The 26,127-nt window shown below is 42.2% G+C and overlaps 1 protein-coding gene across 1 annotated transcript in view; it reads right to left on the reverse strand.

The window, feature by feature from the left end:
• Nucleotides 1–26,127, reverse strand: part of TRAF4 (TNF receptor associated factor 4) — a 36,140-nt gene that overhangs the window by 6,885 nt on the left and 3,128 nt on the right. The window contains exons 2-3 of the mRNA XM_083172361.1: nt 2,535–2,586; nt 1,246–1,350 (exon numbers count right to left, since the gene is read on the reverse strand). Coding sequence (XP_083028487.1) covers nt 1,246–1,350; nt 2,535–2,586 — 157 coding nt within the window. The remainder of the gene's footprint in view (nt 1–1,245; nt 1,351–2,534; nt 2,587–26,127) is intronic.

The following is a 26,127-nucleotide window of genomic DNA, read 5'->3' on the forward strand; positions in this document are numbered from 1 at the left end:
CCCCAGTTACTGGAATTATAACCTGACTTCACAGAAGCACTTTAAGGAACTTGGAAACAGGGATTGGGTACCAATGTGTGCGATGAAACCTAGCTCAGAGATTGATTAAACATGAAGCATGTTTTTTTATAACCTCTAAAAAGCTGCAACCAATTAGAAGGAAAATGGCATTCTACAATGTAATGGAAACACACAAACAATAATCAAGTCATATTTCTGGCTTTTAGCTCCTTGCTGGGTGTAGAATTGCCTAGTGCTTATGGCTTTCATATGCCAGAGGCCTAGAGTTCTCCTGTTTTTGGATAAACCCCCCTGCAATGACTTAGGGCCAGATGTATCAAGATTCAAAAGTGATAAAATGTAGAGTGATAAACAGCCAGCCAATGAGCTCCTACCTGTCATGTCACAGGCTGGGTTTGAAAAATAACAGGTAAGAGCTGATTGGCTGGCTGTTTATCACTCTCCATTTTATCACTTTTGAAGCTTGATACATCTGGCCCTTAACCTTGTAGAAACTTTATGGCATAAACCAGCTATTTTTTATTCAAATATCAAACAATGCTGTGTTTCCCTTGCTGGCTATGGACATGCATTGACTTGGGCGCTGGGGGAATGTGAACTGTTATAACTGGAGCGCTGGTCGGACTCTTATAGATTACATTTATTTCAGCTCACGTTTTCCGGGGTGTGGATCAGTTGATCACCAGCAAGTTGTTATACAGTCATTAGGTCGACACCATTAGGTCGACATGCATTTAGGTCATGTGTCTAGGTAGACATGCAGGAAGGTCGACATGAGTCTAGGTCGACAGGGTCATTAGGTAGACAGTCAAAATGTCCACATAGGGTTATTCACTGTTTTTTAGCCGAATGTCAACTCAGTCGACATGGACACCGGTTAAAGTCCGCTGGCCATGCTTCAGGCTCGGTGCCTCGCTGCGCTCAGCACACTATTTTATTCTCCCACCAATGCCCTAGTGGATGGTAGCGCATGAAATACCGCCTCCCGGCACATGTTGGCTCAAAAAACAGTGAAAAACCCCATGTCGACCTTTTGACTGTCTACCTAACCCATGTCGACCTAATGACCCTGTCGACCTAGACTCATGTCGACCTTCCTGCATATCGACCTAATGATGTCGACCTAATGACTGTCTAACAGCTTGCTGGTGACCCAATGACCGTATCCCGTTTTCCGTATATGACTGCAATGTGTCACAGAGTCCTCCCTGGTATTCTCCTCACCTGGAGCTGCTTCAGCTGCCCACTCCAGCGGCAGCCCTCCTCACTGTGTATGCATCGAATAGTCAGACTGAGTACTTGAGTTTCCAGCTCTCGGTCTGGGTAAATCTGTACAAGGACAATTAGAAACACGGATGAGATAAAATGAACAGGAATGTGGGTTTTACAAAGAAGGAAAGCAGATTCTAAAAAAAAAACACAATGATCACATTTTCCTCAGGATGCCACCTGCCACTTCTGAGTGTGCCCATGTCTTGTGCAAAGCCAATGCCAATTGTCCACAAAAATGTGTAGTAAAACGCACATGACAGCTGCTGGCTCAGCTGTGTCTCTATTAAGAATGCATTTGTCATTTACAGCCACAGAAAAGAGGAGAGGGGGGGAATCAAAGAAACCCAGCCTCAGTCATATCATTCATCCTTCCTTACGGAACACGTGCGACAGAGAACAGTACAGATTTACCACAAGGAAAGGGGACAGCGTTGTTCTCAGACTCTCTGTGTATAATTGTAGGCTGGACTGACAGGACACATTCACACAGAGGCATGGTACACACCAAGCACAGACTCCCCTAATGCAGCTATCACAATGCCCCTTTTTTCTAGTGCATCTCAAAACTGTACTGATGCTGCTTTATCTCCAGTCTGTGCTGGGTTTGGCTCGGACCTGAGATACAAAAGCATGGTTTATGCTACTCTACGAACTGCATTTAAAAAAGCTCATGGAACAGACTGGCATTGTTGTAGGATGCAGTGTCTCCTGGGCTCAGCACATAGAGGTTCTGCAGAGGTTTTCTTTGGCAAAGCTCTATTGGCTCGCACTGCCAGTGGCTATTTTAGAAGACAGATCCTCAAGTACAGCAACAATATCTGTCTCTGAAGAGGAACAAACATAGCATTTGCATACTAACAAACTGGCCTTCGAATGGCTTGAAAAAAGACATTTCCCTTTTAAGAAGAGAGTCAGAGTCCTAGAGTTCAGCAAGGACATTCCCTGGTAAGAGTGAATGTTAAAAATGAGGGATCTGTTGTCAAGTCACTAGTAGGGTGACAAATTCCTTTAAAAATAATGCAATAAAAATAAATGGGTGATCAGTCAACACAGAATAATCCTCAAATTGAAGCATAGATTTGGATAGTCTGGTAACATTGGGCCTGAGACGCAGGTTAATAATTTGACAATTGCTATTTTCATTGAAATTGAATTCAAAGAGCGTGCACTTCACTTATAAAACACAGAACATCAACAGCCAGGTCTGATAAGAGGCGTATAAATAATGAATATACCCGTACCTTTGCGTAGTCAAGCGGCAGTTGGTCTTCTGGACATTTAAACACCCCTTCACTGCAAAGGAAAACACAACAATGTTACACAGCTGACTATGAACACTGCAAAAACAATTACAATATTTAAAAATCTATCCATGACATAATCTATCAAAGAAAATAATAGGGAAATAGGCGGTTACCCAAGTGATACACTTTGTGAGCCTTAAACAAAGTCCTGTTATTTGTGCATCAATATATGCATCCAGCAACATTTCGGTATTTTATATCAAAGCTGCAAATTCATGTTAGCCCTGCAAGCAAGCAATACAATTCACGTCTCTTCACTGCCCAGTTCCAGCCATGATGGATAGAATAGAGGAGCCATCTTACAGATAACATTAATTGGTACCATCTAAGGTTAAAACATGGGGTCATTTCAGATTTGTGGATTTTCCTAATGTTGTGGTTACAAAAGTGTTAAATATAAACTGTACATTTGTACTTGATGTTAACTTTTTAATTTTTATTACTACAGTTTATTTTAGTTTAACTCAGGTCTCCTTACATCACAGAAAAGGTTACGGGTCTCCTATTGCAAGTCTGACACTGGTGATTCATGGTGTCATGCAAAACGATCCTGGAGGAACTACAGTATTGTAACATGATTATACGCAGTATGGTATGGGTAATTATTTATTGAACGTTATTTGTTGTTGCCGTGGCTCATCCAATCGGCCTAGCTAGCTAAATTTCCAAGTGTCCGTTCCTTCTCCAGCCTGACACGTGCCATGTGGTACTACAGGCTACAAATGGGAGAGATTTTAAACTTGTTGATTGATCAAAGAGCAAGCTGGCTCACAGAGACTCAAAGTTCAGGTTACATAATCATTGATTCACATTATGTGCACTGCAATTCCACACTGTAGGGTCTATGTAATCAGCCTTGGAAAAAATAAAGTGGACGAAGAGAAAGTACCAGCCAGTCAGCTCCTAACTGTCATGTTACAGGGTGGGTTTGAAATATGATAGTTAGGAGCTGGTTGGCTGGTGCTTTTTTCTGCCCACATTATCCCTCCTCAAGATGCCTGTGGGGGTGATGGAGAAGTGGACACAGGGAAACCATGAGCTGCAAGTGGTTAAGGTTTTCCCTCTCTGCCTGTGTCCATGCTGTGATGGTTACTGTACAGAGGTTCAGATCAAAATTGCACAGCAATCCATGCAATTTTAATGGGTGTCCCGAGTAGAAACTAGGGGGAAGCTACCAGAAAAGGCCATGCTGCAGCCATGTCTGTGTCAGCAATTGCGTCTAAAGACACCGTTGCACTGATATGGGTGTGCTCGGACATTTGTGCCTGCCATAAGGCAGGTGCAATATCCAATCTTGCACCATTACTGAGTCTTTGTATATACATCGGCGGCAAAACTGGTGGGTGTCTCATTATGATGCTCATCAGTGGTTGCCATAACATACCAGGGTTCACCTCTGAATCGTCCCCCCTGTATTTGTACATTGCAACTATGTTACACAATGTATAGAGAAAAGTTGGTGAATCAGCAATTAGCTGCAATTCTATTCGCAGGACGCTCCCCATCGAATGATTTTCTAGTGTGTCGGATGACGTCACATAACTTCCCCTCAAACAACTGGCATGCCTACGTTTTCCCTGACACTCTCAGAAAATGTCCAGTTACCACTCACAAACGCCGGCTAGCTGTCAATCAACTTGTGTACGTCCAGCGATAAAAAAAATTTGCAGGATTTTATTGCAGGATGGCCTCGCGCTACGAATTATACGCATGCGCAGTCTATCGATAATTGCTCATGCAAATTTGCAGCAATGTGATCAGGCCTGAATAACCCGCATTGTCATTTTGAAAAACAAATATACTTAAATGTGAAGAAGAAGATGACAGCCAATTACATGTTTGTTTTATTTTATATATTTTTTTAAATAACCCTTAACAGTATTGCACATCTGTACAGGCCGCCGCGTGGTTAATGTTCACTTCTATTTCAGGATCAAAATCTAAGGTCACTACCAGGCTTTGAACTCTTTCCAGAAATGTGTATAAAAATATGGAAAAAATATATTTATAAGATGGATAATGATTAGTTGGGGAAAAAAACATACGCTGAAATAGCCCACAGCCCTAACCTTAATAATAAGACAGAAGGGTTCCGTCTACTATTCGGCAAGCTAGCTTATTTTATGTTTCTGTGATCAAAGAGTTTGCTTGTATCTAGTGCTAGTATTTTCTGTATTTAATGAGGTTATATTACAGCCGTAACTAAATTGAACAGGAGATGTCTGGGAATAAGGCCATTTTCTATAATGTAGTAAAAATAGAATTATGTATATCAAACACAACAGCATTAGAAGAGCCTTTACGTGTAGATAATTATAGTGAAATTAAATTGCATATTATGTAAAACAAATAGTGCATGAAAAACAATTTGGCAGGGAATAACCCTATACTGAAAGTAAAATAATCTTTAGATGTAATGTGTACTTGAACCCTCTGACAGCTTCAAAATTAACATTTGAATCTACAGTAACTGTAACGACCTATCAAAGGGCCAGGCACCTGATGAGCGTCATATGTAGGCCAATTGTAGATGTTCCTGCATTGTGGGCCTGATCGCTAATCAGCGACTTTGCAATTAGGCCAATTTTGGAATGACTGCGCGTGTGCATCAGATGAATGGCGCATGCACAGCCACAAATAGCGAAAAAATTCCTGACCGCTATGTAGCCACAGTTTGATCACAGAAGTCGCACTTTGATTGACAGGAGCGTTTGGGAGCTAATACCTGCCGTTTATTGGGTGCGTTTGAAAAAAAACACAGGTGTCCAGGCGTTTCTTGAGGAGGGTCTGTGATGTCAGTGATGACCACTTGCAGCCTGTCTCAGTCATAGATTAGAGCAGCGGTTCTCAAACTGTGGGTCCTGACCCCAAAGTGGGTCCCAACCTCCTCAGCATGGGGTCACGACTCCATGTTGCTGACCATCAGGCTGATGACTTTTCTAATCTCAGTCAGTGATTCAAGGAGTCTGAAATATCTGTTAAATTGTCTGTTATTTTAGACTCCTTACACCATTCTGTGCCTCCACAATGCTGCCATGTATGTGCTGTCTGCTGACTACACATGTGATGTGATGACCATCTGCAGTAACTTCCTGGGGTCCTGACATTATTTTTATTGTCTGATGGGGTCCCAGAGCAAAATAGTTTGAGGAACCCTGGAATAAAGGAAGCCTCAGACCTATTCACATTTGCACAGACGGCAAAGACGCAACATGATTTGCAAATGGATTGCAATTAGCGAAGCATTTGCAATCCTCTCGCAATTAAGCAAGGGGCGGTTACTCTTTCTGTCTGGGAAACGACTTTCTTGATTAATGATCAGGTCTGAATCAGGCTCGGTGTACACAGAAATAAAGATATATATTTGCAAGTATGCTTAGTTCTACGTATCTTTGTGGTAAACTTGCTCCTTTATAAGTTCACAGGGAAGTCATTATAGTGTGGTGTTTGTCACACATGGAAAAGCTCTGAGTTTCCTGATAGGAACTATTGAATGAATCAGCATTTTACAGCGCAGTAAACCATTGTGGTTAGCACATGCTAACCTATAGATTCTGTGCAAAGTGCGGGAATCCCTGCACATTAAAGGAAAAGAAAATCTTGCCTCTGAGGATTCAAAGATTTGGTTCCTGCCTCTGAGGATTCAAAGATTGGGTTCCTGCCTCTGAGGATTCAAGCATTGGGTTCCTGCCTCTGAGGATTCAAGCATTGGGTTCCTGCCTCTTAGGATTCAAGCATTGGGTTCCTGCCTCTGAGGACTGAAGCATTGGGTTCCTGCCTCTGAGGATTCAAGCATTGGGTTCCTGCCTCTAAGGACTGAAGCATTGGGTTCCTGCCTCTGAGGATTCAAGCATTGGGTTCCTGCCTCTGAGGATTCAAGCATTGGGTTCCTGCCTCTTAGGATTCAAGCATTGGGTTCCTGCCTCTGAGGATTCAAGCATTGGGTTCCTGCCTCTTAGGATTCAAGCATTGGGTTCCTGCCTCTTAGGATTCAAGCATTGGGTTCCTGCCTCTGAGGATTCAAGCATTGGGTTCCTGCCTCTTAGGATTCAAGCATTGGGTTCCTGCCTCTGAGGATTCAAGCATTGGGTTCCTGCCTCTTAGGATTCAAGCATTGGGTTCCTGCCTCTGAGGACTGAAGCATTGGGTTCCTGCCTCTGAGGATTCAAGCATTGGGTTCCTGCCTCTAAGGACTGAAGCATTGGGTTCCTGCCTCTGAGGATTCAAGCATTGGGTTCCTGCCTCTGAGGATTCAAGCATTGGGTTCCTGCCTCTTAGGATTCAAGCATTGGGTTCCTGCCTCTTAGGATTCAAGCATTGGGTTCCTGCCTCTTAGGATTCAAGCATTGGGTTCCTGCCTCTGAGGATTCAAGCATTGGGTTCCTGCCTCTTAGGATTCAAGCATTGGGTTCCTGCCTCTGAGGATTCAAGCATTGGGTTCCTGCCTCGGAGCATTCAAGCACTGGGTTCCTGCCTCTGAGGACTGAAGCATTGGGTTCCTGCCGCTAAGGATTCAAGCATTGGGTTCCTGCCTCTGAGAACTGAAGCATTGGGTTCCTGCCTCTGAGGACTGAAGCATTGGGTTCCTGCCTCTGAGGACTGAAGCATTGGGTTCCTGCCTCTGAGGACTGAAGCATTGGGTTCCTGCCTCTGAGGATTCAAGCATTGGGTTCCTGTCTCCAAGGATTCAAGCATTGGGTTCCTGTCGCTGAGGATTTAAGCATTGGGTTCCTGATGGTAACGGAAACGGGGAGTGCGCTCCATTAGCTGCAGAGTAAACAAAGTGGCTAACAGAATCTACCCTTTGTGATTTGATATCTACCTATCTATATATCTCATACAAAAACATAATGCATAATGCCTGACAAAGTAGTGATCCTCACAATGGGGTTTATTCTAGTTCATTCTTTCTGACAAAATCCTTCTTAGATGGACAAAACCATGTGCACTGCAGGGGGGCAGATGTAACATGTGCAGAGATAATTAGATTTGGTGAGTTATTTTGTTTCTGTGCAGGGAAAATACTGACTGCATGATTTGACACTTCAATATAGATCTCTCTATGAAGAAAAACCCCACCCAAATCTAATTCTCTCTGCACAAGTTACATCTGCCCCACCCGCAGTGCACATGGTTTTGTCCATCTAAGAAGGATTTTGTCAGAAAGAATGGACTAGAATAACCCCCAATGAGACTTTAAAATCTGTTGCAGGATTTGTCTTACGAGCGCTCCCTCACTGCTACAAATGACTCAATATGAACCCAATTACAGAGCACATCTGGCCTAACGTGCAGATGCTGCTGTACTCCATCTTGCCAGCTGGCAGCTGAAACTTTTTTTCTGAACTATCTCCCCCTCTGGTAACTTCCTCCCTTCACATAACCACAGCTTTGCTGCAAGAGCAAATACTGTACATACTATAATGATGTGTGTGTGCTTCAAACAATGGTCCACGTGTAAAGTGCTCCTCGTCCTGACCCTTTAGTGCATTTCACAGAAGGCTCATGTGGGCTTCAGGCTTGAGGAAAACTCTGGTATAATTATAAGTGTGTTCCTGTATTGTGCACAAAGATAAATGAGGATTTCACTACTTGATTCTAAAAATACTCAGTTACGGGGCCAGATGCACTAAGCTTCAAAAGTGATAAAATGGAGAGTGATAATGATAAACAACCAACCAATCAGCTCCTGCCTGCCATGTCACAGGCTGTGTTTGAAAAATGTCAGGCAGGAGCTGATCAGTTGGTTGTTCATCACTCTCCATTTTATAACTTTTGAAGCTTAGTGTATCTGGCCCACAGCCTGTTACCTATCGCCTCAATAATACCCATGTCTTTCCAAACAACAAAGTTTACAATAGAATGTATTGTTGCCCTTCAGGATTAGGGACAAAAATAGGAGACAGTCAGGAGTCTGTGTGTACATTAGGTCAGCTTTAATGTCTCTGTCCCACTGGCTAAAACATACCCTAAAACCAAGCTAATATATAACTGTACTCCTGGCAGAGAAATTAAACAAGAACACAAAGCCACCACCATGTGAATGGCCAAATACAAGGACGCATGGGTTATATTATAACTTGTGACAGTCTCTTTCTGAACATTAACCCTTGAGCAAATAGTTCCCTTCACCCACCTCACAGACCAGGATCGGGGACCATCACACTGACAGCCAGGACCTAGAGCAGGGAGCAGCACACTGACAGCCAGGAGCAGGGACCGGCAAACTGACAGCCAGCAAGCAGAGCAAGGACCAGCACACTGACAGCACACAGCAGGAACAAGCACAGGACAGCCAGCGCCCTGGCACACTGACAGACAATATTACTGAGCACACCTTGTCATCTGGGGAGTGGAAAATTCTTCTGCTCTTACTGTCAGGGGAAAAGGGCTGTCCCTGAGCAAGTCACTTTCTAGATATGAAACAGAACTAATTATAGATATTATATCAGGTAAATAAGTAAGGGCACAGCAAAACTGAAGTAGATGACGTCAGTAAGGACAAAGACCATTTCTAAATACTATTTACACACAAAAGCCCTTATTCAGATCTGATCGCAATACAAATTTGTTCTCAAATTGGGCAAAACCATGTGCACTGCAGGTGGGGCAGATGTAATATGTGCAGAGAGAGTCAAATTTGGGTGGGGTATGTTTGAAACTGAAATCTAAATTGCAGTGTAAAAATAATGCAGCCAGTATTTACCCTGCACAGAAATAAAATAACTCAACCAAATCTCTCTCTCTGCACATGTTACATCTGCCCCACCTGCAGTGCACATGGTTTTGCCCAGTTTGAGAACAAATTTGTACTGTGATCAGATCTGAATAAGGGCCAAAGTCCATAGGTTATTCCACCTAGAAACTGTCTATGTATAAACAGAGATCAGCGAAATCTAGTGAACGGTGACCATTACTAGCAAACGGCACGACTACACGCCATGATTAAACACAATATAAATTGCATATATCTCATATATATATATATATATATATATATATCTAGAGAAGGGCAGAAAGAAGGCGCTTCATAGTGCAATAATTAAAATATCAAGTTTTTATTTTAAAATAACAATCCACGGTGCAGTTTAGTATAAACTCGTACCATGTGTAAAAACTCTGTGGACTGGGTACCACAAGGCATAGGTAAAAACCAAAGGCATATGCTGCTCACACTGTACCAGGACACCGGTTACACTCGAACGCCGCAGGGCTGGTTTGCAGAGAAGCGTGCGGGGATACACCACGTCCAGGATACCAGTGATTGGAGGAGAATATATATATATATATATATATATATATATATATATATATATATATATATATGATCAGGCCCTCTGATAAGACACCAAGAGTCTGTATGACGCCAACAGCAGATGTCATATACAGTTGTTGTGTCCTACAATACACAGATACTGCTCGGCTGTGCCAGGCAGCTGCTTGTCTCCACGCCCAAGAATGCTGTGAGAATTCTTCTATGGAATTCCCACTTTCATTGAGAAGGGCCAAAGCTGTTTCCTGCCAATCACCTGCTGTGTAACATGACATGGGGGTTCCCTGTGGAACATTACTGGATGAAGTGTGCGCAGTATGCCGGCACCTGTCCTATCCCGTGCGCTCATAAAATGCTTTGTTCCAGGAAAAGTAAATGAATCTAGCTCTCAGCAAAAAAATTAAAACAATAATTCCTTACATACAACTTTAAGTTACTGGGAACAGCAGTAAAGTAAAAATGCTGGTGAGAAGGAGTATATATATACCGGGCGATGTAGATCATGCATGCATGATAAATCTAGTCATATCACCAGTGTTCTCGCCGGAGAACACTGGCCCTGACAGATCGCTCAGCACACAACGCTGACACATCACTGTGCAGCATTGTGTGCTGAGCAATCTTGCTAAGTGATCTAGCCCCTTTACCCCTTTACCCTCTATTGTAAAGGGGTAAAGGGGCCCCTTTACCCTCTATTGTTGAATACAATAGAGGGTACATATTCATAGCTGCATCAGTAGACGACACTGAAATAAGTATCAACGTGGAAGTGGTATGGATCATATGGTCGACAGTCATTAGGTCGACACCACTAGGTAGACATATTGCAAGGTCGACATGGGTGTAGGTCGACAGGTCATTAAGTCAACACAAGCATTAGGTCAAAAGGTCAAAATGTTTTTTTTCACTGTTGTTTTACCACATGTCAACACAGTCGACATGGAGACAGGATTAAGTGCACCGCGTGCGCTCTCCATGCTTTGGACATGGTGCCTCACTGCCCTCGGCACACTATTTTATTCTCCCACTATGCACTAGTGGATGGTAGGGTATGGAATACCGCCTGTCGGCACATATTGGCTCAAAAAACTGTGAAAAACCCTATGTTGACCTTTTGACTGTCGACCTTGCAGTATGTTAATCTAGTGGTGTCGACCTAATGACTGTCGACCATCTTTAGGTCGACCAACCGACCGTATCCCCGTGGAAGAATCCCGCAGGATTTGGTGCCATCGAAGATGGTTTAAGTAAGAGAAGGAAAAGCATACGAGTGAAGAGGGCCCTGCTCGTGAGAGCTTCCAATCTAAAGTTGGTAATGCAACTGCGTCCTGCCCACCTCTGAATCAAGTCCATAAAGACAACCTAAACAGCAAAGCAAGAGACTAGTGTCATAGATAAAACTTCAACAGTATAGCCAAAAACTTATGTCAGTGCGGCAGCTTCAGCAGTAGCAGCACAGCCAGAAACTCGTGTCAGAGAAAGCAGCACTGAGAGCCAACTGTGTCTGTCAGAGGCAGAGAACATCCAGAGTGCAAAGACAAGCAGAGGATCCATTTAATGAGCCCAGAACAATAGTGACCTCTTCAACTCCAAGGCTTCCAAGTGATTACCTCATGTGATTATGTACTGGCTAAACACACGGAAAGAAAGTAGTATCAATTTAAAATGCAGACAGTTTGCTCTAAAACCCCAAATAACCTGCTATCTCCCTCTCTCTATGTATATATTATACACATTACAGAAATGTAGCAAGTACCACAATTATGATGTATACGGTCTAACCTGCTAAATGTGCTTGTGTTTGTGAGTGCCAAGCTTCCTTCCTGTATCATCTCATTCCCTTATAGGAACTGAGTTGTTTGATACCGTATTTACAGTACATGTGGCTTGTAAATAATGATATGGTTTCAATTTCCGAGCCATTTTCTACAAGAGGAGGTTACAAACGCTGACTCCAGTGTCCTATAGAGGCTGAAAGGAAGTACGCTGTGGGCCATATATAATAGGGTGCTAGAATCAGAAAGGTTATAGGAGGGTTGCCCACCTTTCCAGGGCTAGGGCCTGGAGGGGGACACGATTTATGTGAGCCTTCCAGCCATTCCGGGACGGAAGGCATCGCTGATGTAAATACCCTCTACCCTCTGGGGGGGGGGGGGGGGGGATTTTTGGACAGGTCGAACCATGCTACTGTTAAGCCCAGTGCACACAGGGTGACAGGAGCTGGAGGTGTTGAACATTTTGCTTAAGCAAGATCACTCATCACTGTGCAGGACAGCGTTCTCTGGTGAGAGAACACTGGTGATGACTAGATTTTTAATGCATGCAGTCAAAAAATAGCCAGGCCATAGCGGTGCACGGGACTGCGCATCACCATTGCCGGGGGGCCCTCACATCCCTCCATGTGTATGCCCCTTTAGACTCTAATAGGATGGATCACAGCCAATGAAAGCACAGGGAAACAAAGAAGTTTGTCTCTGGTGCATATGTTTGTTTCATTAATATTCCAAAATATGGATTATTTCCCTCTGTTGGTCAATATGTAGTCATGCATAGTAGTTTGTTCTCAATGATTGAGCCAGAGTCTTCAATTGTCCAAACCAATAATACTTGAAGAAGAAGAGAACAGAAATCTCATGATGTGTCAACACGCTTGTGTGAAACGTGACTTCATACCTGTAATCTCCTGATCTCTAAACAGGTAAAGCTGTGAAGAACCATTTTCCAAATAATAGAATATTAAAGGACTACTAGTTTCACTTCTGCTGGAGGTTGTCTTTTGGTAGCACTGTAGTTCGCTTATCCTAAAATCACGCAGTGAGCAGTAGTGTATTATTAGTACAAAAATATATCTTATCTTTTACTAATATATATCTAATCTTCCATCCCCCGAACATCCCCTCTTCTCCCACTATCTCCATCAGCATTGGTGAAACCGAAATCACCTCCACCGACCAAACCTGCCTCAGTGTCATCATTGACTGCTAGGCTGATCTTCCTCTCCCGCCGCTCTAACTCCGCCTCCCCCCTCTGTCTATCTCTTCACCAGCTTCCCATTCATTTCCGAGTTCTCTTTAAACTCCTCACCACCACCTACAAGGCTCTCTCCTCCTCCACCGCTCATTACATCTCTTCACTGATCTCTATCCACACTCCCTCCCATCCTCTTCGCTCTGCCACCGACCGCCGCCTGACCTCTCACCTAATCTGCTCCCACTCCCGTGTCCAAGACTTCTCTCGCACTGGAACAACCTCCCGCCACCCATCAGGCTTTCTGATTCCCTTACCTCCTTCAAGCGCTCCCTCAAAACACACTTCTTCCGACTAGCCTATCCCTCCTCCTAACCTCCTATCCCTCCTCCTCCTATCCTGCCTACCCTACCCCTCCATCCATTCCCATCCATTCCTACTTCTCCTATTGTTTTTCGTTCGTCCACCCACCTCCTTTTAGTCTGTTAACTCTTATGAGTAGGGCCCTCACGTAATCACCCTACCTCTTTACCTCACCAGTGCTCCTGCCCGGTTCTTCCCTTCCTCTACTTCATCTTCAGTCTCCTCGACAATTTCGACACCTACTTCAGAACTGATGCTAATTTTAGTTCTACCAGCTTTTTATGCCCTATTTATGCTGTATTTTATCAACACACCCTGTACTTTACCTCGTAATTTGTTTTTTGTTTGCTATGTACAGCGCTGCGGACACTTTCTGGCGCCTTATAAATAAACAAACTACTACTACTTTTACTGCGAATGAGGTCTTCCATATTTTTGTTCCCATTTTCTTCATAATAGTCCCTTGCTATTGTTATTCCTTGTAGGAAAGGACTGGAATTTCCTGGTTCAAGCACAGAGTAATGCACGCAGGACATGGCCAACAAGCAATGCCGATTTCAGTCATCATACCACTTTCTACTATATGAGATAAGTGATGCAATTCTGCACACTCCCTCAGAAGAAAGTGCTGTATTGTAGTGTGGCCTTGAAACATGCACATTTCCGTCCTATTCACCTCTGCTTCCAGCCATCAACACTTCCCATGGCTAAGGTTATTCAGGGGCACTAGAACAATGGGGAGGTTCTGTTCTCTTGCAGCGGAGGAGAATGCAGGTTTGAAAATACTTGCCAACATTTGACATCTACTATCAGGGATATTTGGTTAGGATGTTTGCGGTAAGAGAAGCCAGCAGCTGTTTGCTTTGAAAACGAGTAAGTGTGCATTAGGATAAAAGACATTTTATCCAAAAGTCAGAAAAAGAATAAAAAACGGATTGTTCACAAGAGATATCTCAGCTGCGATGTGAATAGAGCCATTAACTTTAGCTGATAAAAAAACTGATTGTATTTTCAATAGCAGTCATGCTGGCAGCAGGGAGTGGTTCATACAAATCTGCTACTTAATCCAGATTGGGGTTTTACAGAGCACAATGGCTAAAAACAACCTATATAAACTATGTTTCATGTTATGTGAAAAGTGTTGGGTCTCAGGCAGATTCCGGAACACAAGCTTTAAGGTTAAGTTATCGCAACCAAACATACATAGACTATGCGGCCAAAAATCTGTCCCTACTGTGACATCCCCAAACATTTATAGGAGCACAAATAAATAAGCCATAATATAAGTACGGTTCTTCTGATAATCCTGTCTTATTACTGGTAACCTGAGATATAACGGCTCAAATGTAAATCTATACGAAAAGCACAATATGATGGCAACATTGGACATGATTGCACCAACTTTACGCTGGTCACTGTTCATACGAAGCGGCACTCATGCACCTACATCCCCCCCCCCCTCATACGCCAATTTCCCCTTGCTCCATTTTTTGAGTGAGGGGGAATTAGCGTATGCGGCTCCTGAAGCAGCGAGACTCGCGGCTAAATACAGCGAGTTTTCTGCATTAGCCGCGGGTCTCGCTGTTTTGGGGAATTCTCGTCGTCCTGTGACGGCGAGGATTTCACCAGAATGTTGAATAGGGCGAGCGGCTGGCGAGGGGGTTAAACAGGGATGATCGCTGGTTTTCTGCATCGCTGTTTAACCCCCTCGCCGGCCGCATTGAATACCACAAACTGTGTTTTATGACTCAGGCGGCAGGCCACCAGGCTTGAAAATGCATGCATGTAGAAATTAAATAGATACATCTATTTACAATGATGTATCAGTCTCAGATCATGCAATAAGGACAAAGCAAACTGGTAAACAATAGCATTTAAAATCAATAAGATTTTTTTTTATAAATAATAATTATTCATCATCATCATCATCATCATGGGGGCTTTCTATTAGTTCCCTTTGAGCGGAGTGATAAAAAAAAAAGAAAGACAACACCCCAGACCATAATGCTTGTTAGGAGCCAAATGGTCCAGGTCTGCCATCAGTGTGAGTTTCAGCGATACTGCACCTTTGACCTTTGCACAGACCCAGAAGGAGACGACATATTGCAAGAAGTAATGAGACACAACCCATCAAGGTCTCTCACTGAAATTAACATGATACTGAGGATCACTTTACACTTCCTGCATCTTTCCCTGACATCTTTACTCTGGGGACGCTACAGTCGCATTTTTACCTACAGGAAAACATTACGGCTATATAATGTGTAATAGATGCAAAACATCCATAGGCAAAACAATGTCAAGTATGCAATAGTTAATACTTATGTGTAAGCAATTAATATAGAGAAGGAAAAAAATATACTGCTCTTTGTCTGAGCATAGCCTTGCAGAACAAAGCCCAGGTCTCCTTCCTCACACCTACTACAAGCAGACAGATGTCAGCACAGCTACACCATCTGTTGCTAGGCAGAGTGCGCTCGTGGTGAGATCTGCAACCTATGCAAACTGGACTAGCCAGTAGGAGGCTATTAAACACCTTGTGAGTTTGTTTTATCTGCAATTAACCTGGATCTATTGTCTCTCTGTGAAAGCATTACTGTCTGAACCGCTCTCCTTTTCCTATACAGATTTTGCTGTACGGTATATTATCCGAGCCTCAAGGTTGACACCTTGAGGCTCTTCTTCTGTGCCTGTGGTGGAACTGCAAGACCCAGAACTTCCATGTCATTTAATTGCACCAGAGAGGAACACTGATTTACAGTGTGTTGTAAGCTCCTTGCTCGACATAGGATTCCTTCCTAGGTCACAATGCGTTTTTTTATTTTTGTCTTGCATAATTTAAATTACCTATAATTACAGTACAAAGTATTATTCATATAGTTGGCACTGCATATGATAACTCATACAGATGACCTACTACTTTTATTTGAGTCATAGACAGGTTAGTGTGGTAATAGTGCATTACTTGCCACTGCAACCCTGACTTAGTCAGCGGAGAGTCAGCAAACTTCTGTATTAGCCTAGTTAGCAGAGAATGACTTATGGTGGTGCATACACATGTGGTGATTCTAAGCGACCTGACAAGATCGGTAAGGAATTAGGCACAAATCGCTGTGTGTGTGCACCCCATAGCCTTAGCGATGTGTGGCCACAGGCGTCATTATCGCCGGGCTAGATATTTCAAGCATGCTTAAAATATCTAGTCATCTCCCGTGTTATCACACGCAAAGCAATGTTGGGTCATTTTCTAAGCGATCTAGTCAAACTAATTCAGATCGCTTCCAAAATGACACAAAATTGTTACGTGTGTAGGCCTCATTACAATCCAGGTCTTAGTGATATCCATACTGGAGCACACATGGTTAAATCAAACAATTGATTAGTTGTGGAAAGACATTTCTTACTGCAGCCTCCTAAGGTGCCATAAGAAAGGTGTCCATTGTTTGAGGGCCCTTACCACTTCTTTAGACCCAGCGCTTTTTAGGTGTGTAAATACTAATGGGCACCTGAACGGAGAATTAATAGAAATGCTGACCTAGAGGAAAGAGTTGGAATCAAAATTAATTTTGGGTAGTTGTGGCTGACAGAATTTCAGGCCTTGGTCTTAAAATATAATTCCATTTTATGGTCATTTCTACAATAAACCAACATATTTTAATGAAGAATTCTGTTTCGTTTAGTTTTTGAGACTCCAGAAATACATTTTGCTTGAATTCTAAAAGGAGTTTTCAGAATGTACTTCTTTTATAATGAGTATAGGGTAGCAAACTGATCTCACAGCACTGATTGTGACCGTACAACTCCCAACTGAACAGAATTGGTCTTTCTCCTCTGACACCGCCACTATACTGCTTTATGTCAGACTGGAGCAGCTAGTGTTTGAACTGTACTTTCACAAACTGAATAGCGCTTTATAATGTGTAGGAGTTCTTGGCAGTACACAGTATGAAACCTTATTTATTTGAGTGCAATCTATAACTATGTCCAAAAACATGAAGAAACCAGTGAAATAATTTCAGAAATTAATAAAATAAGCATCTGAAGGCTTATCAAGATGTGGAAGCTGCTATCAAATTTGTATCAACGGTACTTATGTATTATCTGGGCTCCCATGTTAAATGCACCCCATTTTTTCATACCCCTACTATCCAACTACGCATGGAGTTGATATTATATAGTGTGGCGAGCGCAGCGAGCCACCGTGCCCGAAGCGTGGCGAACGCAGCGAACCCCGCGAGGGGACGCGGTCTCATAAGAAAAACGGGAGCCCAGATATTACATAAGTACCGTATCAACAACTAAAAGTGCCCATACACTTTGGCCTGTTTCGACCCTATTCCGACAGTTCAAGTGGCCAAATTGTATGTGCGTGACGTCCCATCTGATCCAATGTGGGTTCCCGTACACAAAGGGTCGGGCATGCTGCACATAAGATAAATCGGATGTGCCGCCATCAGTGCACCTCGGGGGAGGTTTTTTAGCACCTGCGATGTATCGCATCAAATGTCCCTTGAAATCCCCCAGACAGCTCCCTGGGAGAGTAGTCGTATGTAAAAATGGTGCATCAAGTTCCAAATCTGATGTCGGTACTCCATGGAAGCTACCGGGGACGTTCAAGGGAAATTGGGTCCGACTCGTGCCTTAGACCAGTCGGACCAGTGTATGGAGTCCTCAACTTTAATTTTTTTTTTTTTGCCACAACCTTTTTATAGAAAAAAGAAAAGCACCACATAGGGCTAAGTTTAGATGTGTAAGGGAAAAGCTGTACAATCTATTCAGGGATTCTTATCCAGGTCCCCCATGGTGTTACAAAATGTTCTAATTAGTTGGCTGAATGTATATCTTTCTCCATTTGTTCTTGTGAATAAAATTATCAAGTTATTGGTCATTTTAGTATTTTGGACAGGGGGAAATGGGGTGGACGAGATTTTTTATTTTTTTGGGGTTTGGTGAATACGTCTCTGAAGTAGGGATGGATCCTTTGTCATTTTTCTAATATTAGATTTTAGGATGGTAGGTGTAACCTCAACTGAGGCTTGTCATACAGACCTATTTATGTCATTTTCTATAACAAAGTGATTATATATAATGCCCGGCAAGGCTGTACAAACAAAATCCATTCACAAACCTCTCACCACCAAATGATTTTCCCAGTGTGTGCAGTCTGTGTGTAGCCCAGCTGATACTCGGCAGCTGCGATAGAAACGGTTGGATCGTGGCCAGAGCTGACCTCACACCTCCTACCTTCAAACGCATGCGCATGCCTGCATCTTCCCTAACGACCAGTTAACACCCACAGACGCCGGCTTCATGTCAATCTACTTCCGTACGGCCAGCGATAAAAAATGGAGAAGGATGTTATCATAGGATGGCCTCACGCATGCGCACTACGATCCATACACATGCGCAGTCTACAAATAACCGTCAGGCCTGCAAATGTGCAACTATCGGTCTGAATAACCCCCACGTTTAGGATGTATTCACTATGCGAAAATGTGTTCCTGCAGCTAAACGATATAGCGCCAAGTACACCGGCTTGTGTATAGGTCTATAAATGAGGTTGTTCACATCAGTCCTACAGCGCAGCATACTGCATGTAGGCAATCGACTGACACGTTTTGCTCTCCGCAGGAACTGCTGACAATGACATACCAACTGGGTGCGCAAATTTAAATGCCTGGTAAATTGTGATATTGAGTGGTCTGTTGTTAAATGTCTATAGCTTACCAAATCAGATGCTTGGTCGAGCAGTGGGTCGTTTTGGTGTGTGCCCAGCCTTACGCCATAGGTGGTCTAAAAGTGCCAATCCAATGCTAATAGATACCACAATGCATTGACATATATTTATATTTCAGCCTAATACATTTCATTGAATCCATTTGGTGGAAAACAACCGTGCATAGTCCCACCACTTATTATAATAACTGGTTAGGCTGTGAGCGGTATGTATTGATTGTAAGGGACCAACAGCATTTAAATTACTTTCGTGGATTGCCTGAAAAAATGAGTCTAGAACTCATTTTCATACAAAGTAGAAAAATAACGAGTATTTGTAAATGTCTGCTGCTTTTTTTTATCTTTACAACAATTCTTGCACACTGTATTGTGTCTATGATTATGTGCCTGAATTGTGGTATTAGGATGTTGATAGGGGTCAATGAGTCCCTTACCAAAGATAAATATATTCAACGTCGTCTGGAATGAACAGGAAATATGATGAAACAAAGTAAGCAAGAAGAGAGGATAGTGTGCATGGCCATACTCTGTGCAATGTTTTCAGGTGAATATGCAGTCACGCTGGTTTCTTGTGATGTGTATAACCATACATACACGCATCCATGTGTATCCTTGTCAAGTTCCTTGATGATATATTAGGACAGGTATGAGCAAGCCCTGTCTCTGCTGCTCACACTATCATTGAACAATAAGGTTTCCACAAGACAGGACCTGTCCCCCACGCTTGGTGCACGCACCCGTTGTGCAGAAAGGGTTATATTAATGATAATCAGGTTATGGCAGCCAGAGGTGCCGATTTATGTTTTTGCTGGTGGGTGCTCAAGCCAAGCAAATACAGTGGCCCGACATTGGGACTCTGGAGTTACGGGCACTTGGGTGCTCATTAATTCCTGTGGGTGCTCGGCCCCTTGAGCCCCCACAGCATCGGCACCTACGATGGCAGCATTCCCTATACATTATAGAGTTGTACGATAGTAAGAAGCCTCTCTCTCCCTGATCATCTCCATTACCAAACGATTACCAGGTATTTAGAGAAATATTATCACTTCCGACCAAATCACTTTTGACCGAGTGGTAAGGTGCTAACCGCAGTAGAGGAAATAAAAATTTAAAATAAATAAAAATAAAACACAATGGGGAAAATTTACTAATGCAAATACGACAAAAATTCTAAGTAAATTCCCCCAATCTGTGTTTGACCACATCTTTCTGGATAAGCTTCATTGACAAATGTTCTACCTGGTTCTTACGTTCATTATAAAAGCTTGCATGGTTTGTTATTTGTATTATTGTAGCCTTTAATGCTTTATATAGCAAGCTGTGTTTTATGCTAATCTTGTTATAAATAGCCTACTGGCACACATGCTCCTGTGTAGAACCACAAACAAATGCATGTCCATCTAGGCCAATCCTAGGTGTCTGGTGGAACTGATGGCAGGTATAATTTGTGTGTATACATATTTGAGCACAGAAGAGTATTTTTTTTTATTTTTTTTGCTGAACCTGCAAAATCTGATCCCCTCCCCTCCTAATGCACAAACTCAGAAAACTGTCTGAAAATGCATTAATCAGATTGACAACTGTGTATAAAGAGCCCGTGGGTGAGCTGGGGGTATCAATGCACACGTGCACAGACAGCAATATGAGGAACAGCTGCTAAATGAAACCCCCTCCCGTCCTTTCCTTGTGTGTATCCAACTCCTCCCTGTGTCACTCTCAGCGCAGCAGCCATTGTGTGTCAGCCAAGTGGCACTTAATGAAGTCAGGGATTGAGAGGGGATATTCATCATGCCCCAGACTATGGTGGGGGAGGGAATGAATTAATGGTTATGCAGCTCTTATCTCCAGTCCTCTGCTTATCCAATGAACTAGGCAATACAGAGAATACATTAGTATTAATCCTTTTTTAATGGCTACATATCTCAAAGGCCAAAACACCCTCTCTAACAAGGATTCACGTGCAGACAAGAAGTCTGTCATCTCAAAAGAAATATAAATATTATTTGGCGTAACAGCTTTCTATTTTATGCAAGCCTTCTTTATGATGATGTAAAGACTCTTCCGCATGGAAGTTATAGTAGGGGCACACATGCATGAATGGGAGAGCAGAGAAGGTTTTGGGAGTAATGGGTGCAATGTACTCACTATGGAAATGAGAGGTGGCTCCTTGCAATGTTCTAACATGTTTACGTGTATTTGTGTATGTGTGTTATGCGGTGAATAAGCAATTTGTCCCAAAGCAGCTGATAAGATATCTCACCAGGCATTTGCAAATCCAGTTCTAAAGCACCACCGATAAATCCTGTTTTCTGAATATCTTTAATCATGAACAGGTGGATCTGCCCAGTTGCCATATCATCATCATACCCTCCAACTGTACCAATTAAGCTGGTACAGTACTGTTTTTAAACGGTCTGTACCGGCTAAAATTCACTGTACCGATTGCACCGTTTTTTGAGCTTCTGGACAGTCGGCGAGTCCTCCACGGGCAAAATCCCCCAAAATCCAGACCTGGCAACCTGTCCGGGAACCCTTCCCAGAGGTGCATTGCGGGTACAGGCCAGCGTGAGTCGCATCATGACATCACGCGACACCGCAGACCCGCCCGCACTCAGAGGGGTTGTCTGTGTGAGCCTTCTTACAGATGGCGCATGCGCAGTTGCAATTTGTGGACGGAGCTGTTAGGGAGAGCAGCACAGTAGTTACTTTAACTAGTTTTAATTATGTGGCAATTCTATTTTCAAATATGTGGCTGATCGCTGGTATTTTATTTGCTTTGCAGTGTTTTTATAAGCTTGAAGCATATGTGTCCATTGGCAGTATAGAAAAAGGGGTCGTGGTCACTCCCCCTTTACCCATGACCACTCCCCTTTTCTGATGTTGTACCGATTTTTACTCTTCAAATGTTGGAGGGTTAGTATCATGTCAGTTGTCACCAAGGAGCAAAATGAAGGAGTATCCTTGAACACTTCAAACAATTCCAGAATTTTACTAAGAGAAATATAACAATTTTATTAAGTGTCAAGTATTTCTGTTCTCTAACCAACTTAAAAAAAAAATGTATGCGAATGTCAAGCGGCTCATTTATTTTTATTGTTGTTTAAATTGTCTCTATAAGAGCATTACAAAGCATTCAGCCTCATGTGGGGATTTGATTGTACCAGTCAGTCAGCTGCCTCAGAATCTCTCTCTCTCTACCTTTATGAAAACAAATTTAAATTACAGTGTTACCCCTAGCAACCAATTCGATTATAACTCATTAGCCTTGAGTGGTTTTGAAAGGTATGCTTCTAATTGAGAATATATTGACCAAATATGCCATTGAATTGGTTTTTAAAAATGTTAAATTATACATACTTTTGTTATTAGTTATTGAACAAAACAATTTTTTTCCGCTACAAAACGTATTATTAAAGGGGATGATTAAATGTTTGTCAGATGCCAGGAAGCTGTTGCCAAAAGATACTCAGTCTCAGTCTCAGTCTAATATTTTCTGGTCACAATCATCACAGATGATGTGTGTAATATGTAATTGTGGAAGTCTCTGGCACAAACATTGGAGGCGAATGTTTACTAAGAAATGGGGACATTTTGGAGGATGGCGCGTCATGTCTAACTGAGACCATTAGTTATTAGTGTCTGCATTCATTGTGTATGTGACAGGTTCATGTGTCAGCTGTCAAGACACCACATAGTCTAAAATAAACTCTTATAACAACTTAAAAGTGACATTTCCTGCTTTTTAAATCAAAATATGACTTCTACGAAATAGGGAAGGAAATGCCCCTGCATTGCCATGGTCAAAGTCATTGTTGTAACAACAAACGCAATTGCCTTGAAATGAGAGATAAGCAAGAGACACATGGAAAACAGAGCAAACCAATGCCAATAAGGGAAGGATCCAGGCCAAGGTTGTTTAGTAAAGGCTTAGGAAATAATTAACATGTGATGGATTATATGGTGTGAAAACTGAGTAGTAGCCAAGTACAAAAGGGGAAATTTACTAAGATGGGAGTTCTGTTGAGGATGGGATGTTGTCCACAGCAACCAATATTGCATTATATTTATACTATGTGCAAGGTAGTGTTAATATAAAAGCTTACAACCCATGAGTAATCATGTTATCTATTGACAAGTCAGATGCAGAATACTTCCTCTATTTGCCTAGAGGACATCAGTTGCCCTACTCTCTAAAAAGAAAAAGAAAGCCTGCAATACATCAGATAAGATAGTCTTACTGACAGATGTTCACACTCCAGAAAGCATGCCGATGAATTATGGGGGCAGTATGGCCATAGTTTAAGAGGAGGGAAACATATCATGTATGCTTCTTTGCCAGACTCTACTGAAGGCAATGTGGGGGCGACTCAATTCAGCACAAGTTTTTTAAGCCCTGGGAATGAAAACCTAATCCATTCAATTGCTTGCACTGTAAACCCATGAATAGCATATTTCTGCTTGACCCTTCCTAAGTAAAAATTAGACGCTAACCAGTGCCTTGGGGCTAGTTGTGGTAACAGTCTGCCCAGCACTTACTTCGGAAAATGCGGTTTACCAAGACTGAGCTCATTTGTAGTAAACTGCATCTTCCAAGTTAAGTGGGAAAAAACAGTGTGGGCAATTGAATAGTTCCAGCCACTCGCCGTCATAACTTACTCAACTTGCACAAGACCTCAGTGCTGTGAGGCAATAATGCTAACCATTACACCATCCATATACTGTATGCCCAGATAGACACAAAACTATTTAGCTCAGTTTGTTCTGGACTTTACGAAAAGCTATCAGCTATAAAAATGAGAGTGGTGAACAGAACCAAAAGTCAGTCAAATTTACATCATGGATGTTCTACAGAATTTTATCCCCTTTCAGATGTACTTGGCACCTTTCATAATATATTACATTATTTCTGTATTTTTCTGCAAATGTAACCTCTTTATTATGTTCATGATTTCCATTAAATGCATTGATTTTTTTCTGGAGAAAGCACCATATAAATAAAATTATAATTATCATTATTATACTGGTTTGTGGAATATGAATGCTGCCTACTGCAATGCAATGTCCTTCTGTCAAACACATTATTACTATCTACTGAAACTAGTAAACAATTGCTTCTCAGTCATTGTCATGTGAATTGGGCAATGAGCACATGTATTACTTTAGGGGCCCTGTTTAAGAACAAAACTTATCACTTGCTAAAAGGGTTATGTCTGTAATCTTCGTTTACCACTGTTAGTTGAATACTGAAAGGAGTTTCAGTATTCAACTAACAGTGGTAAACGAAGATTACTGCTGTGTGTCACTGGACCACTTATTCCATCAATAGATGGAGAGAGCGTTATAGTGCCCATTGCTGGCAATGGGGACCCAGCTAAACTTGTTCAGGGTTCAGTGAAGCCTTACAGACATTGCCGGGTCCCTACCGGTGAGAGAATCATAGACATATGTGGACTGGCTGTCATGCATGCACATGAATTGCAGCCTGTACCTGGCGGCAACAGCGAAGAAGATGCCGTCGAGAAGGGGGACGTCGCTGGTCCACACCAGAGAGGTAAGGAATGTTAAACACCAATGGCATATTCATTAGTATCCCTGCGATACCAAACATAATATGCAGCTGGTATTAAGACATGCTGATAAATGGGGTTCTAGGTTTTAAAAATAACTACGTTTTAACAAAGTCCTCTGTGGTTATTAAACACAACTGAAATAGAGATAACCCTTTGAGTTCCAAGTGAATGTGTCAAACGGGGTGTGAAAATTGCCAAGCAAACCATTTTATTTATCATAATGACCTGTAATGTTTACCTTGGATAGGAAATATAAACTAATTTTACACAATTTTATTTTAATTTATATAACAAATGTGAGCGATGATGGCATTTTAATAATTAGATAGGTTAAATCAGGGGTGGCCAACCCATCCTCGAGATCTACCAATATGGTCAACGGTTTCCAAATCACCTAGCTGGTGCTCAGCTGTAGTCATTACTAACTGTCACATGACCAACATCACCTAGCTGGTGCACAGCTGTAGTCATTACTAACTGTCACATTTTCAAATATTCTGCATTCATTCCTACTATAGATCCACAGGTTGCCTGAAAAACATGAACTGTTGATAGCTCTTGAGGACAGGTTTGGCCACCCCTGGGTTAAATAGTCCATCAAAAAAAGTCTGAAACTTCAGCTTGATATTTCAGAGTACACCGATGCATTCTACAAGAGCTGGTCATAATGAACACATGGCGGAGCTTGGAGACGCAAATATTTACCCAGGTTAAATGGTTTCACATAACTTGAATAGAACAGGGAGCAGTAACAATAACTTTCTACAAATACTGTAAGAGCCAAGCTTAAAAATCTCATATGAGGGGGAGGTGGACTGAACACAAGCCATTAAATATTTATAATCTCTGTACTCCGTTTTATTAATAACCTCATGCAGAGTGAAGAATGTGGAGCACTCCCTCTAGAACCTATATTGTTTAGATTCTCAACTGATCATGTTTCTCAACAGGCCACGTTTATAGTAATGTGTGGGTTTTCTCATCGCTTCACATTATGCTGGCTTAAGTGCAAATGTTCTACGGGACCTTTAATGGCTCCAAGTAATTGGTGAACCAACCCCTGCAAAAGCGATACAGTGCCACAACCCAACACACCGATCCGAATTCTACAATACCCAAATTCCCATTTAAGTTCATACTGTAGCTTCCAGTGCTAAGGTCATTAAGGAGTTTTGTTTTAAATATGAATCGATCACTACAGAAATACACTTAAGTTGAAATCCTGGACGCAGAGAACATGATATGGTCAAAAGCACTATATCGCTATAAAAAGCATATATTTGTTTTCTGCAACTCAAAACCTAATCAAACTGACCACTTAAGCCACAAAGTCTATAACATGAATCATTAATGAATGGAGTGAAGTTATCAATGACTTCTTTTGTGCTGGCTTAATGACGTCTTCATAGCACGTTTGGGATAATGGAGGAGTGTGTCCAGCACTGCTGTAATCATTATACATCAGAGCTGCGTCACTACAGATCCTTTACCCCTCAGAGAAGTGAAGAATTACCATCATAGGCATCATAAGCAAGCACTTAAAAAGGAATAACTGGGACCTACTATATAGGAAGTAAGAAGTAAATCACTTATTCTAAATGAACTGCCAGAGTTCTTAGAT

The sequence above is a fragment of the Crinia signifera genome, chromosome 2 (assembly GCF_055691185.1).
Source record: "Crinia signifera chromosome 2, ASM5569118v1, whole genome shotgun sequence".
Taxonomy (NCBI): Eukaryota; Metazoa; Chordata; class Amphibia; order Anura; family Myobatrachidae; genus Crinia; species Crinia signifera.